Source organism: Saccharomyces paradoxus, assembly GCF_002079055.1.
Source record: "Saccharomyces paradoxus strain CBS432 chromosome XII sequence".
Taxonomy (NCBI): Eukaryota; Fungi; Ascomycota; class Saccharomycetes; order Saccharomycetales; family Saccharomycetaceae; genus Saccharomyces; species Saccharomyces paradoxus.
In genome coordinates, this window is record NC_047498.1 from 930,158 (window position 1) to 949,246 (window position 19,089).

A 19,089-nucleotide genomic window follows, 5' to 3' on the forward strand; every position below is an offset into this window, starting at 1 on the left:
ATTTTCAAAATATATCAGTTAAACTTTTGTATTTCGCTAGAGAGTCTTGTAATGAGCTGATAAGAGCTGAAGCGGATGGAAACGAATTTTGGATGGAATCAAATAGCATTTTTTTGCCAAAAACAAATGCAGCTGTTGTTTTCTAAGACGGAGTGGAAATAGTCGGATTTCCGATATATATTAACCCCAAATGAAGGGGCCAACTCACTTGATACTCATTTATTCCATGACTACCTTATGGCGCTGAATTCACTAAAAAAAGTGATTGAAGAAAATTAACGACCCCAGTGAGGGTTGAACTCACGATCTTGCGATTAACAGTCGCACGCCTTAACCAACTTGGCCATGGAGTCTTTTATTTCCGATATATGCCGAGATATGAAGATATAAAAAATGATAGAAATGTAATAGCTGCCAATAGTTCATGTTCAATTATTTATGTTTGAAAATCGCTACATGTGCGCCACCTAGCTCTAATTGAAGCGCACCACTGCATTCTGGAACTATTTCGGCACCTTCTAATGTGCGGTTGTAAATCCTGATAGACGCACCTCGGTATCTACCATCAGAAGAGCAGTTAATTGTCCCTACAACGCTTAAAAATGCACTCTCGCTAATGCGGTTTCTCAAAAAAGTCTCACAGTTTAATTATAATTCATTCAACCGTAGCATGAAATTATTTGTACTCAACCGCATCTCGATATAACAAGCACATCTCCAAAAGGAGGCATTTTCGCTTTTGCTCATTATGTACACTCCAAACTTGATACTCCCTTTTTTTTACTTATTTGTCCTGGTTCGGTTGAACAAGTAGTACAACTTTAAAACGGCCAATAGTCATAATGTAGTAGTAACGTCACCATAAACATGTAGGAAAACTTGCTGCTATTCCTCGTATGTCACCTCTCCAATTCTATGATATTTGTTATATGTATTACCCATTTAACACCACCATTTAATATTTCCCAACTTACTATGGAAGCGGCTTTAGCAGGTCTTGTTATGTACGTTATAGTTTATTGCCACTATCAACCCGCAAAACCGTAACAAATGTTTTAGCTAGTAGCGTAAGTTTCTACATCACAACTAGTGTTAGAAAATCAAATGAGAAAGCATGGAACAAATCAACAGGTACGATGAATCTCTTAATCCGTCATTCGGTACCCAAATACTGCCTTCATAGGCGATAGGTATGCGTTATAACAACTATTTTGAGTAAAAAAACCGTACCTTTACACAGATAAAGTATCAGGAGCAGTTATTTTGGAAATACAACCAACGTCCACGTGAGGTTATGTCGAAATTTCTTCAAAGTTACTCATGCATTTGGACATGCGTCAACTTTTTGAGACTTTCCCTCTAGTAAAACTAAGTTGGTTAACATCTGAATATTTTATCCTGATATAGGGGTGAATTAGCTGAGTCTTGATGATAAATCTGTAATCTCACAGCTTCCATATGGAGCAGTTTCTGCGCCGTAACTATTTGAAGTTGTTTTTGCTTACAGCTTCTTAAGATTTTTCTATTGTTCATATCGACTCGTCGCATGGGCCGCAATATAAATCATTTGAAGAAAACGTTAACACATCGTTTAAGTAAACAAATGCTCGAAAATGTCAGCGCGCAATATATTGTTTAAACTCCATTACTTGCATCAGTATTCATTCAAATATTATTGCTGGAGGCTTTAGTGGTTCTATATACCCCGCACCAGCCACTGTGATGAACAATTAATCGATACCATTTCGAATAAAACAACTAAACAAAGAAACATATTGAACGCAGCAAATCAACATGTATCGATATAATAAGAGTTCTCCCCTTGAACGGACACCAGAAAAACGAGTAAGTCGTCACGAAAGCCAGCGTAAGAGCATTGAATTGCCAAAACTGCCACCATTGAATACGAGGAACTCCTTTTTAGATGATTCTGATAATGGAACAGACAACATCTCAATTGGCTGGACGCCAATCAGCGATACCCAGCAGTTCCAAAGTCCAGTCCCTCAGGCCTTTGCCTTTACATCGAAACATCATGTCAGGGGGAACGGTACTAGCTCTTCAGAATCTACACCTAAATCAACGAAGTATGTTAAGGAAAGACGGCCACCGCCACCACCACCCCTTTTGAATTCTACTGAATCAATACGCATAGACTCACCGGTGGCTTCTCCCAGATCTCGGTCCCGGGAAAGATCGCCTAATAAACTACCCTTTGTAGGAGACTTAGAGGAACGGCATCATGTGGATTACATGTCTAACCATTCCAGGATCTTGAAATCACCGTTTGTGAATGGTTTTAGTTCACATTCTTTTAAATCTCCAACAGATGGTGGCAAATTGCAGGCTCAGTTCTCTGATGAATCAGACCTCCGGTGCCATGAAAGAGAAAAAGCTTTACCCCCAATTCCTTCCACTACTACCCTTTTACTATCTCCTTTTGACGAGGAAGACTCAGAATTTTTTACGAAGCCACCACCGCCTCTATCAACATCCAGAAATATAAGTGGGCATAGCCGAGTATCAGAAACCCTAGAAAGTGTTTATTCTGATTCAGATTATACTTTTAATAACTCAAATGCTAGGCAAAGTAGTTTTAACTCTTTACTGGGAGCCAAGCCATTAGAATTAGCACCAAGCATTACTGCACCGACACAACCGTTTTCAATCCAATCAATCGATGAGCACAAGCTTTATCAGTGTGATAATGTTTACCAACTATCTGCCATTTATGAGTGGATTTTGAAAGTTTATTTTGAATGGTATAATGAATGTGTTTTCACAAAAATCGATCTTTTCCAAATAGTTCAATTGCTCTTAGAGTTTCAAATGCCTACGAATTTCGACCAAGATACAATAGACTCAAATGTGGATAATATTATGGCTTCGCTTATCACTCAGAAAGCAGTAAGATTTGATATCATTAACGATGAAGAGGTAGCCGTAGTTGTGGGGGGCCTGGATATTGCTGGTATCTTTTCCGAGCTATTGCCGTGCTATTCATTCATCGATAATACTTATGGTTCTAACAATTCCTTGATTTGTTATTCCAATATGTGTACACATGGACAAAGCTCTGGCTTTAGAAAAGAAATAAAACTTTCTGAAATCATAAATAAATCTGTTGGACTTTGGACAGAATACTGGCACCTGACCCCAGATGATTTAGCAGAAATCAATCCTCGTGAAGTACAGAGACAAAGTTTTATATTCGACTTAATTATCTTAGAAGAAAGATCCTTGAATATGGCCACTGCCGCTGTGGAAATCTATGGGAAACGATTCGACAAATCCCTACTTCCAGATGAGCCTGAGTTCAAGGCATTGGCATTTGACATCTTCGAACCTCTCATACAATTACATACTGAATTTCTTTTGACGCCAATATTTTGGAAGTTGAAAACAAGAGGTAAGTTTATTGATGGCATTGGAAAAATTTATTCAAAATGGTGTGGTGAAGCAAAGAATATATATTTGAACTATGCGAAGGCTATGGCAACAGTACACGAAATAATAATGTGGGAGAAAAAGAAAAAGACAAGATTTGTTGCATGGCTTAAGGAAATTGACAATTCGGTTGAAATTACAAGATCGAAGATGTATCATGACGTTATATTCTTTGGGGGATTTTTCAAGTCTCTGCAGAACATGCCTGTAACTTTGCGCTCGATATTGAAGAATACAGATCCTTCCATGGAAGATTATGAATACCTGAAAATAGTAATTAAGGATGTTGAAAAGTTGAACTTTGAGGTCAATCGGGTACATGGATTAGCAATTGACCATAGGAAACTCGTAAGATTTTCGAAACAGTTAGTATTAAGTACTAATAGTAGTAATGCAACAAGTTATGTGAACGTCGGTGGCAGTACCAATGTAAATGACGGTGGTGCCATTCAGGATAAACTGGCCCTTGGCCTAACTTATCCGGAAAGGAAGCTGGTACTATCTGGGACTGTTTACAAAAAGAGGGATTTATGGCTGGATCCAACCCCGGTGTATATCGCATTATTGGACAATTGCTTGCTAATCACAGAGGAAATAAGTAAAGGGGAATCTCAAAAATATAAGCTTATCGAAAGACCTATCCCTATAGATTATTTAAGTCTCGAGAAGAGGAGAATTCCAGAAACAAATAAACAACCTCTGAGAAACTACTCTCAAAGAGAACACAAATCTCCAATGCATAATTTCTCAACGCCGATTAGTTCCATGAGGCCTTTACTGAAAAGTTCTGGAAATCACATGTCAACGACGTACGGAGATAGGAAAACGAGTAACACTGAGATTTCTAATGCGAATCCAAACACTGATGAATTTTCATTTAAGATCAGAAACACAGCCACAGGTGAATCGTTCAAATTTTTTACAGGAAGTGTAGAAGTACTTAACCAATGGATTGACGCTATCATGGAATCTTTTAAAAGGAATGCTGAAAATCACGATTTAAATGCCTTTGAATTCACAGTGTTGAGCTCTGAATTTGCGTACTTCGACAAGGATGCGCCGGTAAATCTACCTGTAGCTCCAGAAGGATCAGAAATCGACGTAGCGCTCAAAGCTTATGCTGAAAAAGTGGACCAGGATTCATGCTCATGGAGTAAGACAACGCGGATTCTTTGTTGTGAAGATGTCAAATTTGAGGGTAGAATTTACCTATTTGTGGCTACAACCGACGGTGTCCATGTGAAATTTAGAGACGATTACAGTAATGGCTTTGTTAAAATATTAGAATTAAACGACGTCAAAAGAATGGAAGCTAATGTTAAGCTGGGACTTTTGTTTGTATTGGATAACAGGAAGCTATGCTATTTTAGTATCTCAACTGTGGTGAGCCGTTGCCTGGCGCAAAAAACCCCGGCAGATGAAAAGTTCATTGCGGGAATAGTAATTAGAGATAAGGTAAGGTTCTTCAAAATTGCTGATGATTTCGGTAATTCCAAGCATTTATTTTTTGAAAGAAAGGGGAAGATAGTTATATTAACACCAGAATTTGATCAATTGACAAATAAAGTAAAATATTTTAAATTCTACAAGGAGTATAAGCTTCCAAGTTCAAGTAATAACATTCTGAATAACGAAATTGAGGATATTGCCATATTCAGGAAAAGTTTTGCGGTTTGTACAAAGAAAACAGTCATACTTTATCAAGATTCATTCGAGGATAACGGAATAGTCTTACCATCTTTTTTGAATGATAAAGAAATGATGGCGCACTTGAGGCATCCTCATTTGAATAATTTACCATTCAAAAATGTTATAGACTCCAAGAAGCGCCCCTCCATAGAATCGCTTACTGAAGAAGCAAAAAAGGATATTGCTACTTGCAAGGCTATACCGGTGAATTTTTTTCAAATATCACAGTCTAGATTCTTTGCCTTAGTCTATGACGAAGCCGTAGTGAAAATAAATTGCTACGGTGAGATGTCTGATTGGAGAAAGGATATTCTCCTACTTGACTTTTGTTGTACAGGGGCGAGCTTCCATGGTAATCATTTGATTCTTGTTGGCGATAATTTGATACAGATTTATGACTTAAAAAATGTTGAGCAGGACCTAGGCGAATTAGTCCCCATCCAGATCATCAAAGGAAAAAAGATAAAGCTGGCTAGTTCAGAAAGGAGGGAGAAAACAATTCTTGCATTGAGTCATCCGAATATACTTAATAGACAACTATTGGTTGCGTGCAACCCTGTAACCATGGCAGATCACCAATAATATAAGATATAGACACTTTTAATGGTAAATATCGTTGTAATAATATAAATCAATAAGAATATAATTCAATAATTATGCTATTTGCAGTCACTCTCACCATTATTCTCTTCGTTCATATGATCTTAAATAACAGGTTACCCTCAGTGTTACATTAACGACGTAACACGTAGTGCTTTAAAGCCAATAGAATAGATATATTAGTATGTGAAAATACGGCTGTAAAAGAAAAGTGGAGTCCTGGTGATGAATATAGACTGTTTGTGTCATTGGATAGTTCTGCCGCTACTGCGCTATCCACTTCTGGTATCTCTTGTATTGAGACGGTATGTAAGTTAGAAAAGAGGGCATTAAGTTAGAAACGGCATGTTTTTTTATACTAACATTACGAATTGATCTAGATCTCTCAGTGACTCAACAAGCATTTGTTTAACAGTCTACACACTACTGATAAATGCTTTTCTCATTGCCAATTCCTATATAAAACGTTCCGGACAGATCACCTGGAAGAGTCTTCATGAATTTAAAAATGGCATAGTTCTTGTGACTGGAGGAAGTAAGGGGCTTGGCCGGGCCATAGTATTTCAACTCCTACAAGATTACAGCAACCTGACCATCTTGAACGTCGACATATGTCCATCGCCAGTAAGAGATCCTCGCGTGAAAGATCTAATCTGCGACCTGAGCGATGATGAAGAGGTTACAGCATTACTGAATTTATTGAAAAGAAAGTACAAAAGTGAAATCCGGTTGATTGTGAATAATGCTGGAGTAAGGGCAAACTTCACCGGATTCAACCGCATCAAACGTGAAAATCTTGACAAAGTGTTTAAGATAAACACATTTGCACCACTCCAGTTCATTCAGGAATTGGCACCCAGTAGACGCTCGACTAGACAATGCTATATCATCAATATTGCAAGCATTTTGGGTATATTGACGCCGGCCAAAGTAGCAGCTTATGCGGCGAGCAAGGCAGCATTGATAGCCTTTCATCAGTCGTATAGTTTTGAATTGCAAAATGAAGGCGTAAGAAATATCAGAACGCTACTGGTGACCCCAGGGCAACTGAATACAGAAATGTTTGCAGGATTTAAGCCACCACGCCAATTCTTTGCTCCTGTAATTGATATTGATACTTTAGCTGCCAGAATAGTCAGCTGTTGCGAATCAGGTCAAAGAGGACAATTGAATGAGCCCTTTTATTGTAGTTTTGCTCATCTCTTGATGTGCATACCTTATTCGCTACAGCGCACTGTGAGAAGCTTCACTTGTATAGATTGCTGTCTTCCGGACGAGTAGAAGGCTATACACAGTAAATATGATATTTATAGATGAATGCAAGTGGGCAGGCTTAGTGTTTGCTTATATTTTCTTTGTAATTACACGATTATGCACGCCCTGAAAACCGTTGCTCTTATTTTTGAAGCATTAATTTGCTTTGAAAAGTGCTCGTTCAGGGCCGGTTCAAAAAAAGGTGATGAAGCAAACATTAATAAACACTTCTGACAAGCCACGTGTAGAGGCATAAGCTATATCGTAAACACTGTTTGATGTGGACTGCGGTGCACTGATAAACAAAGATATAGTAGTGTAATCTGTTACTAATCTTAATACTTTTGATGGTAGAACCAGAGATGCAGAAGAAGGCAAGTGGTAGCAGTGGCGGTTCCGAGATGGACGCCTTAAATGCTCCCAGCAACTGTGGTAAACAAGCAGTTTCAAGCAATAAAGGGAATCCGGTGAGAAAGAAGAAGCCAGTGAACAAGGTCTCTAACGGAAGAGATAATGCACATAATTATCACCGGGAAGGCCGCAGGAAAAGTAACAAACAACAGAGACCAAGAGCGTCTTATAAGGAGACGAGTACTAAGATTAGTGATCAAGATATAGATTTGTCTATCCAGGAGGAAATTCTTGGTGGTAACTTCAAATTACGAGGCAGGAAAACTCAGGTTTCCATTAATCATTTGTTGAATTTCCAGTTACCTGAAGTCGAAAGGGAAAAAAGTAGGTCTTCTTCCAGTAAGAAATCAAATAGGAGACGCGATGAGCATGTGCATTTGCATGGCGACACATTTGTCAATGTCAATTACCGTCTTTTGGTAGATGATCGTTTTGACTACCCAGAGCAAAGCAGTGACCCGAACGTTCCGGTCGATCAAGAAAAGATTCTAAGAGTCATAGTACCAAAGGGTCAGAATTGCTCCATTTGTCTTAGTGAGGAACCGGTGGCTCCCAGAATGGTTACTTGTGGCCACATTTTCTGTCTTAGTTGTCTCTTGAACTTTTTTTCCATTGAAGAAACCATTAAAAATAAAGAGACTGGATACTCAAAGAAAAAGAAGTATAAAGAATGTCCGCTTTGTGGAAGTATTATTGGCCCTAAAAGGGTCAAGCCTGTCCTTTATGAAGACGACTTTGATGTAACCAGGTTGAATCAAAAACCTGAACCCGGTGCCACAGTAAACTTACAACTGATGTGCAAACCACACGGTTCACTACTACCTTTACCGGTGGCTTTGCATTTAGACCCGCTGAAATGCGGAAACTTTCCTCCCGCAAGCTTAGGATCGATAAAGCATTATGCGCACATTATGAAATGTGGCGTATCTTATTCCTTGGAGCTCTACCAAAAGGACATTGTGGCTATTCAAGAACAATATGAAATTGACAAGGCCATTTACAATGATAGTGGAAAATTCGTTAAGCAGTCAATTGAGAATATCAATGATCAAATTTCGACGCTACTGGCGGCAACCACCGATATGAGCCCGCTTTCTAACGATATCAACAGTGGTTTGAATAATTTCCATTTTGATGACGATCTCTTGACTAAATATGATGATTCGTCTGCTTATTTTTTTTACCAGACGTTGGTGGCATCGTCTACGAAGTATTTCTTATCTCCACTGGATGTAAAAATCTTACTGACTATTTTCCACTGTTATTCCAAGTTTCCAGAAAGCATGGAGACGACGATAGAAAACATACATTATGACACCGTGGTAACGGAACAATTGATTCGCCGCTACAAGTACATTAGCCATCTTCCGATCGGCACTGAAATTGCCCTTTTAGACTTGGACTGGCGTAAAATACCGTTCCTTCCCAAAAATATATACGAACAGTTTGTTCATGAGCTAAAACAACGTCGAAGAAAGTTCACAATGAAAAAGCAAAAGGAAGACAAGGAAAAAAAGCTATATGAAAAAAGGTTGGAACAAGAACATGCCGAGTTCTACAGAAAGGAAAATGGCAACTCTCTTCAGTTTGAAGATTCTGTACAGATGACTACCCATTATGAGTCCATTGTAAACTCTCCTGTACCCTTCAGCTCCTTAGGAATTTCCAAGCTGGGTCCACCAACAAATGCCTCCTCTGTACCCCAAAAGAAATTGCCTTCTCATACAGAAAGAACAATTTGGGGAACATCAATTGCAGTGACAGAAGACGAAAAAGCGTCAAAGGAGAACAAAGAATTCCAAGACATGTTATTGCAGCGAATGAGGCAGGAAGGTAACTCCGATCCCACGCACTCGACAAATTTTCCTCCTACAAGTAATGGTAAAAGGGGCAAGAAGAAAAAAGGGAAAGTCATGCTATTCAGCAGTAATCATCAAGCCTTAGGTTAGGTTACAGCATGCGTTGCTTAAAAGTCTCTTTCCAATCCAAAAGTGTGGGAGTATCTCTTCTACATCATTTCAAAATCGAACTCTATATCTTTATGTATAATTTCAAGTGTTATTGCATGTAAAAAATCCTCACATATAGTTCAAGTGCATTCATACCATTTTATGCTTTCCAGTCTTAGTGTCGTTGTGCGTGATTTTTCACTTTTGACCGTAAGTAGAAGTTCGGTGATATTGCAAGTCTCGAAGAAAATAAGTATACATATGTACACGTATATCAAAAGACTACGGTAAAAAAGGGATAAAGGATACACTCCACGTGAAAAGGCCTAAGATGAGTGGAAAATTTGTTCGTGCTTCTAAATATAGACACGTCTTCGGCCAAGCAGCTAAAAAGGAACTGCAGTATGAAAAACTCAAAGTAACCAACAATGCATGGGACTCCAACTTGTTAAAAACTAATGGTAAATTCATTGCTGTGAACTGGAATGCTTCCGGAGGTGGTGCATTTGCTATCGTTCCGATCGAGGAAGTAGGCAAGGCTCCAGACCAAGTTCCTCTGTTTAGAGGTCACACTGCGCAAGTCCTGGATACCGATTTTGACCCGTTTAATGATCACAGAATTGCTTCCTCTTCCGATGATTCTAAGATTGGTATTTGGGACATACCAGAAGAGTACAAATTTCATAATCATGTAGACGAAGATGGGGAGCCAATTGATATTAAACCTGTAAAGTTTTTGACAGGACACGCAAGGAAAGTTGGACATGTTCTTTATCATCCTGTCGCCGAGAATGTATTGGCGTCTTCTTCGGGTGACTACACTGTTAAGTTATGGAATGTAGAAACTGGAAATGACATGATTACTTTGAAACATCCGGATATGGTCACATCTATGTCATTTTCGTACGATGGTAATTATCTGGCCACGGTAGCACGAGATAAGAAACTACGAGTCTGGGATATCAGAGAAGAAAAAATTGTTAGCGAAGGGCCTGCACATACCGGTGCAAAAAATCAAAGGGTGGTATGGTTAGGAAATTCTGACAGATTGGCTACCACCGGTTTTTCAAAATTGAGTGATCGCCAAATCGGTATTTGGGATGCCTTCAACATTGAAAAGGGAGATTTGGGAGGTTTCTACACCGTTGACCAATCATCAGGTATTTTGATGCCCTTCTATGACGAAGGCAATAAAATTCTTTACTTGGTGGGTAAGGGTGATGGTAATATTCGATATTACGAATTTCAAAACGATGAGTTATTTGAATTATCTGAATTCCAATCCACAGAAGCACAGAGAGGCTTTGCTGTAGCGCCAAAGCGAATGGTGAACGTCAAAGAAAACGAAGTCCTGAAAGGTTTCAAGACTGTCGTTGATCAACGTATCGAACCGGTTTCATTCTTTGTTCCAAGAAGATCAGAAGAGTTTCAGGAAGATATCTATCCGGATGCACCTTCCGACAAGCCAGCTCTGACTGCAAAGGAGTGGTTTTCTGGTAAGTCTGTTGAAGGTCCAATTCTTGTTAGTATGAGATCCATCTATGACGGTTCGGCACCAAGCTTCCATGAAGCTAAAAGACCTGAACAGCCAACAACTCAAGAAGCTGCTCTTGAAGATAAAGAAGAGCAAGCCAAAAAGGTGGAGAAGCCAATTGGCGAGTCCAAGAAGGAAGTGAAACAAGAAGCTCTAAAATCACCATCGCCGGTAAAGGCGGCCTCCCCATCGTCAACAATCAACGATGTGTTAAAGGAAGATAAGTCGATCAACAATTTGTTGAGGAAATCCTCGGATATTGATCAAGTCAATCACGCTGAAGATCCGTCTAGAGATACTTCTGGATGGGAAGAAGCCGATGAGGAGCCAGCTCCTATTGAAATCGAAACTACTGTCACCCCAACGGACGCTAAGAAGGAACAGACACCTTTTTACAATAATTCTCCAGCTTCAAAGGTATTGAAGCCAGAACCAGTATCTATCGCAACAGATAGAACACAAGAAGGAAGCTTACCTCAGAAAGAGAAATCCCCTGAGAAACCTAAGTCTTCTGAGCAGGAAAAACCTGCAACTCATTCTTCTTCAACTACGGCAGCTACGACAACTATTGCTACCAGCAATAAGGAAGACTCATCTGCGGCTAAGACATCTCCTAAGTCGTTAGGTTTAAAGCAATCCGTCGAAAAACTATCTACATTGGTTCTACAATTGGAAGATGTAGTTGATAAATTAATGAAAGCAAATCTTGACAAGGATGAGCGTCTGTTCGAGTTGGAACAAAAAATTAGCGAACTATCAAAATTAAAGTGATTGTGCTTGTAATGATAAATTATGTTAGTCCTTTGTATAGGTAAATGTGTTTTGATTATATAATATACGTAAGTTGTTGGTGTTTACAATGTGCCTAGTAAGTAGATCATGTTCACCCACCTAACAGCCAAAAAAAGAAATAAAACCATCGTTTTCCTACAGGGAAGTGGATGCTTTCGACACATACGAAGCACTCTTTGCCCGATATATCATGGCCTGGTCATATAATGCTATTCAAGTATAAACAGCCTTTTACTTGAAACGCGTCACATAATAAAGGTAACCCTGAATCAAATTTTTATTTATATTTTTTCTTCGCATATTTTAGAATCTTGAAAAATTAACCACAAGTTAGAAGTTGATGAGATCGGGAATTCTAACAAAAGGTCATTGATTAGGTTTTTTTAAAAGGCGCACGTTTGCAAACTTATTCCTGTTGTTACAAGGCCATAAAGTTTCCAGTTTCTCACTCTTCTCTAGTGTAGGTCATATCAACCTACTGGAAAAGTTTACAAAGCTTCATAGGAACGAATAACCGATCACTTTAAAGGCTTCCGCACTTTAATCTTAGCACCTATCCCTACAAAAATCTTTACTTTGTCATTTATTTTCTACTTCATCTCTGTATGTCATCTATCTCTATATATATAAAAAAGCGCATCTGTTTATTATAAATGAATTCCACCAATCCTGATAATAATAATAATTATAATAACAATAAGGATAGTAAGGATATTGTCCCCATTACCAATGTTCAGCTAGATACCGTCTATACCAAGGCAAAGTCTTATATTCCTCAGATTGAACAAGTTTATCAAGGTACAAATCCAAATATTCAAGAGGCGAAATTATTAGGGGAGCTATTACAAGTTTTAGCAGAAGTTCCCAAGGGCACACATTTATTTTGTGACCCCATTCTTGAACCAATATCAATTTTTTCCCTAACCATTTTCTCATTCAATGAAGAGGCTACGGCCACATGGCTGAAGAGTCATTTTAATCCGATTCTTTCTGTTTGTGATAAATGCATTCTAAATTTCGCAAGAGGGAAGTGCAAAATGTTGCAACATTTTGCCATTCAAAGACATGTTCCGCATGAACATGTAGCCAAATTCAATGATATCGTATGCCAGTGGAGAGTGGAGGCCATTTTCCCCATTCTTAGAAATATTTCTGTTAATGATAATACGGACATTAATATTACAAAGGAAATTGAAATTGCGATGTACGAATGCCTCTGCAATCCGCACATGCTAAGACTTAACAAGCAACTCAAGGCTACCTTTGAAGCAATTTTCAAATTTTTTTACAATACAAAGCATCGTTTGCTGGACGTTACGAACCCTTCAAGCATAAAAACTTTTATATCTGGTGTCATATTTTGCTGGTGTGAAGGTTCAAAAGAGGAAAATGAGTGGTCACGAGCCTTTTTAATGGATTTGTACTCAAGAGACTTCCATATAAGTCTTTCTAACCTGACACCGGACATCGTAGAGGAAGTCTATATCCATATCCTATTCTTACAAAACCCGGCAAACTGGACGGAGATTGTCGTATCTCAATTCTGGTCAAGATTACTACCGGTTTTCAATTTGTTTGACAAAGACGTCTTCATAGAGTACTTTCAGGTGCCAAAAAATGTGGAATCCTTGAAAAAGACATTCAAATTTCCATTGGAGCCAGTTTTTAAAATGTGGTACAACCACCTAAGCAAATCATATCATGACAAACCTCTAGACTTTTTGTTAAGGGGACTAACAATGTTCTTAAATAAATTCGGCTCCGAATTTTGGTCCAAAATTGAACCCTTCACATTCCATAGCATTTTGGATATAATTTTCAATAGAGATTCATTCCCAACCAAACTAATCAAAATTCAAGACAATTCGATTGTCGAGCATCAAACAGAGGTTTACTTTCAACTTACTGGTTCTGTAACTGATTTACTTTCTTGGACCTTACCATTTTATCATGCACTATCACCATCCAAAAGGATCCAAATGGTTAGAAAGGTTTCAATGGCATTCTTACGCATAATAGCGAATTATCCATCCTTAAAATCCATTCCGAAAGCTTGCTTAATGAATTCAGCAACTGCATTGCTGAGAGCGGTATTAACTATTAAGGAAAATGAAAGGGCAATGCTTTATAAGAATGATGAATTTGAAACAGTGTTATTGACCAAAACTGATTCTAGAGCTTTGCTAAACAATCCTTTGATTCAAGACATAATAATTAGATCAGCTTCAAATCCCAACAACTTTTATCCTGGTTTAGGCTCTGCTTCTGCATCGGTGGCCACCTCCACAATGATGGTATTGGCAGAATGTATTGATTTTGATATATTGCTGCTATGTCATCGAACGTTTAAGCTTTATTCAGGTAAACCAATTAGCGAAATTCCAATCTCAACTAATGTCTTGGAAAATGTTACCAACAAAATTGACCTGAGATCTTTTCATGACGGTCCATTGCTGGCCAAGCAGTTGCTAGTATCTTTAAAGAATATTAATGGTCTTTTGATAGTACCGTCAAATACCGCAGTAGCTAAAGCACACAACGCATTGAATCAGAAGTTCCTGCTGTTATCAACAAGATTAATGGAAAAATTTGCAGATATTTTGCCCGGTCAACTATCTAAGATCCTTGCGGATGAAGATGCATCGCAGGGATTTTGGTCCTGTATATTTTCTTCTGATAAACACTTGTATCAAGCGGCTACTAATATTTTATACAATACTTTTGATGTTGAGGGAAGATTGGAAGGTATCTTAGCAATCCTGAATAATAATTTGACTGTTAATTTGAAGAATATAAACGTTATGCTACAAAGGTTAATTAATTGTGAATTCTATGAACCTTGTCCACGTGCTGTTCGTGTTTTGATGGACGTAGTAAGTGCATTTGTGGACCCGATTTCCGGTGTGTTTGCTAACTTCCAAACTTTGAAGAGCCAAAATACCGAAGAGGAATTTTTAAAATTTTGGGAATCATCCTGGTTATTCTTGGATACAATTTATAAGTTTACTTTGAAGTGGGCTTCCAAATATGATTATTCTGAACTAGAAAATTTTACAAAAGATACTTTAGACTTAAGTCGCTCTTTGGTGGACTCCTTTAGAGAATTTTCAGATATTCTTCATGACCAAGCCAAAAATTTACTTCTCAACGTTTTAGAAACCTTCAAGAATATGTTGTATTGGCTGAGATTAAGTGATGAAGTACTTTTGGAATCATGTGTTAGATTAATTATAAGCACGTCTGATTTAGCACATGAAAAACATGTGAAAGTTGATGATTCGCTGGTAGAGATGATGGCTAAATACGCTTCGAAAGCAAAGAGATTTTCGAATAAGTTGACGGACCAACAAGCGAGTGAAATTCTGCAAAAGGCTAAGATATTTAATAAAGCACTAACGGAACAGGTTGCCACAGATGCAGAAAACTACAGAAAGGAAAAGGAATTATCAAGGCTTGGAAAGGTAATAGACTTGACGGATTCTGCACCGGCGTCACCATCCCTCTCGCCTTCTCTATCTTCGACCGTTGGTAGTTCTTCTGCTGAATCGAGGGCAGACTATTTGCAAAGGAAAGCCTTATCTTCTTCAATAACTGGGAGACCTAGAGTAGCTCAGCCTAAGATAACATCTTTTGGAACGTTTCAACCATCGGCCAGTGCCAAGTTGCAGCGTACAAAACCTGTTAAGCCTTTATCCAAAATGGAATTAGCTAGAATGCAATTATTAAACAACAGGGTTGTTCATCCACCTAGCGCGCCAGCTTTCCATACCAAGAGCAGGGGTTTGGTTAATAGAAATGAAGATAGCAGTAGCGAGGAGAGCGACAACGATATAGAAAGCGCCCGGGAACTTTTTGCTATTGCTAAGGCAAAGGGCAAAGGAATACAAACTGTCGATATCAATGGCAAGGTTGTAAAGAAACAAACTGCGGCAGAATTGGCTAAACAGGAGTTAGAGTATATGAGGAAGAGATTAAATGTTGATATGAATCCTCTATACGAAACTATATTACAATGGGATTATACTAGAAATAGTGAATATCCTGATGACGAGCCTATTGGTAATTATTCCGACGTCAAGGATTTTTTCAACTCTCCTGCAGACTACCAAAAAGTCATGAGGCCTCTGCTACTTCTAGAATCTTGGCAAGGCTTATGCTCTTCACGTGATAGGGAGGATTATAAACCTTTCAGTATCGTTGTAGGAAATCGAACTGCTGTGTCTGATTTCTATGATGTTTATGCCTCTGTATCCAAACAAGTCTTGCAGGATTGTGGTATTTCTGAATCCGACTTAATTGTAATGGCATATTTGTCCGATTTTCGACCAGACAAAAGGTTGTCCAGTGATGATTTCAAAAAAGCGCCACATACATGCCTGGCAAAGGTGAGAACATTGAAAAATACCAAAGGTGGCAATGTTGATGTCACATTACGAATTCATAGAAATCACTCTTTCAGTAAATTTTTGACACTAAGATCAGAGATATATTGTGTGAAAGTTATGCAAATGACGACTATCGAAAGAGAGTACTCGACACTAGAAGGATTGGAATACTATGACTTAGTTGGGCAAATTTTACAGGCTAAACCATCGCCTCCAGTAAATGTGGATGCAAGGGAAATTGAGACAGTCAAGAAAAGCTATAAGCTTAATACATCACAGGCTGGGGCTATCGTTAATTCGGTATCTAAGGAAGGCTTTTCTTTGATCCAGGGTCCACCTGGTACGGGTAAAACAAAGACTATACTGGGCATTATTGGTTACTTTCTATCCACAAAGAATACCTCGCCATCGAATGTTATCAAGGTGCCACTGGAAAAGAACTCATCGAGCACTGAACAACTGCTAAAAAAGCAAAAAATTTTAATTTGTGCACCTAGTAATGCGGCTGTAGATGAAATCTGCCTTAGACTGAAAAGTGGAGTGTATGATAAGCAGGGACATCAGTTCAAACCTCAATTGGTTCGTGTAGGTAGATCAGACGTTGTGAACGTTGCAATCAAGGATCTTACTTTGGAAGAACTTGTGGATAAAAGGATAGGTGAAAGGAATTACGAAATCAGAACTAATCCAGAATTAGAACGTAAATTTAGTAATGCCGTCTCTAAAAGAAGGGAATTAAGAGGGAAATTAGACTCCGAGAGCGGTAATCCAGAAAGTCCAATGTCAACCGAGGATATCAGCAAATTGCAACTCAAGATTAGGGAGCTGAGTAAAATAATTAACGAACTTGGTCGTGATAGGGACGAAATGCGTGAGAAAAACTCTGTCAATTATAGAAACAGAGACCTGGATAGAAGGAATGCGCAAGCCCATATCTTGGCGGTTAGTGACATCATATGTTCTACATTGTCTGGTTCAGCCCATGATGTACTGGCAACAATGGGCATTAAATTTGATACGGTCATTATAGATGAGGCATGCCAATGTACCGAACTTTCTTCAATTATTCCCCTCAGGTATGGAGGGAAGCGTTGTATCTTGGTTGGTGATCCGAATCAACTACCACCAACTGTTTTGTCAGGTGCTGCAAGCAATTTTAAATACAATCAGTCGCTGTTCGTTAGAATGGAGAAAAATAGCTCTCCATACTTGTTGGATGTTCAATATCGTATGCATCCTTCCATCAGTAAATTCCCCTCTTCGGAATTTTATCAGGGACGACTAAAAGATGGTCCCGGTATGGATATTTTGAACAAAAGACCTTGGCACCAGCTTAATCCATTAGCTCCCTACAAGTTTTTTGATATTATAAGTGGTAGACAAGAGCAAAACGCTAAGACTATGTCTTATACAAATATGGAAGAAATACGTGTTGCTATTGAGTTAGTTGACTTCCTGTTCAGAAAGTTTGATAATAAAATTGACTTTACGGGAAAAATTGGTATAATTTCACCTTATAGAGAACAAATGCAAAAAATGCGTAGAGAGTTTGCCCGCTATTTTGGAGGCATGATCAACAAATCAATTGATTTCAATACAATCGATGGTTTCCAAGGTCAAGAAAAAGAAATCATCTTGATATCGTGTGTTCGTGCCGATGATACGAAATCTAGTGTCGGTTTCCTAAAGGACTTTCGTCGTATGAATGTGGCTCTGACTAGAGCAAAGACAAGTATTTGGGTTTTGGGACATCAAAGATCTCTTTCAAAGAGCAAGTTATGGAGAGATTTAATTGAAGATGCGAAAGATAGGAATTGTCTTGAATATGCTTGCTCCGGCTTCCTGGATCCCAAAAATAACAGAGCCCAAAGTATTTTAAGGAAGTACAATGTATCTGTACCATCGGAGCAAGAGGATGATTATAAGTTGCCTATGGAATATATAACACAAGCTTCCGACGATAGGAAATCTGATAAGGACTCGAAGAAGAGAAGGGTTGTCGATGAGGATGAAAAGACAGATAAAGCTGTAAAAAAGAAGAAGAAAGAAAAGAAGAAAGAAAAGAACAAAGAGAAAAAAAAGCCCAAGGCAAATGATAAAAAGAGAAAAGATAAGGAGGGAGAATCTCCCAGCACCTCATCTGGTACAAAGAAAAAGTCTTCCATTTTTGGTGGAATGAATGTAACCGATGCCGTAGTTCCTAAAACTTTTCCTGATGTGGAAGGCAAAAAGAAGGCTGCTGCAATTGTTGGTAAAAAGAAAAATAATAAACACGTTTGTTTTTCTGATGATGTTAGTATCATACCAAGGTGTGAGGAGCCTGAAATTAAAGTAACCAGAAGTTTATCTTCTGTATTAAAGGAAAAGCAGTTAGGTTTAAAGGAGACGAGACCATTTTCTCCACCTGAAATCAGTACTAATGAGGATGACGATGACGAAGATGATTATACACCGTCGATCTCCAGTTCTTCATTAATGAAAACTGAAGCGAACGGTCGCAACAACAGAGTGGTTTCCAATCAGCAAAATTTTAGCGCGAGTATATACGATGATCCGCAAGTTCCGCAACCTGAGCAGACGCACCTACCTGCAACTATTACAAAGCACAGAAATGCAAATAGTGTCATATCTGGCGGTTCTTCGAGGATCCTAAGTGCTTCCGATTACGGTGAACCCGATCAAAGCGGACAGAACGGAACAAATAGGTCCCACTCTCAACATGTGGGTAATGAGAATCAATACTCAACAGCTCCCATGGGACCAGATGGTCTACATGGATATATGCCGACACATCCGCGAGAGAGTTATCCTGCTGAGCCAGAAGATCCATATGATTTAAACGCCCATTCGCAACTGCAACCTTCTGCATTCAAAGTGTCTGGTAGCGGGCCTGCAGGCGCACGTAACAGTTCGAGAAGAAATGCTTCATCTAGTCCATTTATCCCCAAAAAAAGAAAGCCTAGACCATGATCCTAAAGTAAAACGTTAGGAATTATACCTAATTATACCTGCATATATACTAATATAT

General features: G+C 38.7%; 5 protein-coding genes and 1 non-coding gene across 6 annotated transcripts; 5 read left to right on the forward strand and 1 right to left on the reverse strand.

Annotated features, from left to right (window-relative positions):
- Nucleotides 1-279: 279 nt before the first annotated feature.
- Nucleotides 280-353, reverse strand: SPAR_Ltrna20N. Its single transcript has one exon. It is a non-coding gene; the product is annotated as a tRNA-Asn (tRNA).
- Nucleotides 354-1,794: 1,441 nt separating this feature from the next.
- On the forward strand, nt 1,795-5,718 carry TUS1 (Rho family guanine nucleotide exchange factor TUS1; the record flags this gene model as incomplete). The annotated part of the gene is made up of 1 exon (XM_033912263.1): nt 1,795-5,718. One exon carries the CDS (start codon nt 1,795-1,797, stop codon nt 5,716-5,718), a length of 3,924 nt encoding a protein of 1,307 aa, XP_033768154.1.
- Nucleotides 5,719-5,961: 243 nt separating this feature from the next.
- On the forward strand, nt 5,962-7,017 carry TDA5 (Tda5p; the record flags this gene model as incomplete). Its single annotated transcript, XM_033912264.1, has 2 exons — nt 5,962-6,041; nt 6,117-7,017. The coding sequence occupies 2 exons, from the start codon at nt 5,962-5,964 to the stop codon at nt 7,015-7,017; spliced, it is 981 nt and encodes a 326-aa protein (XP_033768155.1).
- A 320-nt stretch (nt 7,018-7,337) lies between these two features.
- On the forward strand, nt 7,338-9,350 carry MAG2 (RING-type E3 ubiquitin transferase MAG2; the record flags this gene model as incomplete). Its single annotated transcript, XM_033912265.1, has 1 exon — nt 7,338-9,350. The coding sequence occupies one exon, from the start codon at nt 7,338-7,340 to the stop codon at nt 9,348-9,350; it is 2,013 nt and encodes a 670-aa protein (XP_033768156.1).
- Nucleotides 9,351-9,681: 331 nt separating this feature from the next.
- Nucleotides 9,682-11,655, forward strand: CRN1 (coronin; the record flags this gene model as incomplete). Its single annotated transcript, XM_033912266.1, has 1 exon — nt 9,682-11,655. The coding sequence occupies one exon, from the start codon at nt 9,682-9,684 to the stop codon at nt 11,653-11,655; it is 1,974 nt and encodes a 657-aa protein (XP_033768157.1).
- A 674-nt stretch (nt 11,656-12,329) lies between these two features.
- SEN1 (DNA/RNA helicase SEN1) lies at nt 12,330-19,031 on the forward strand (the record flags this gene model as incomplete). Its single annotated transcript, XM_033912267.1, has 1 exon — nt 12,330-19,031. The coding sequence occupies one exon, from the start codon at nt 12,330-12,332 to the stop codon at nt 19,029-19,031; it is 6,702 nt and encodes a 2,233-aa protein (XP_033768158.1).
- Between the last annotated feature and the right edge of the window lie 58 nt (nt 19,032-19,089).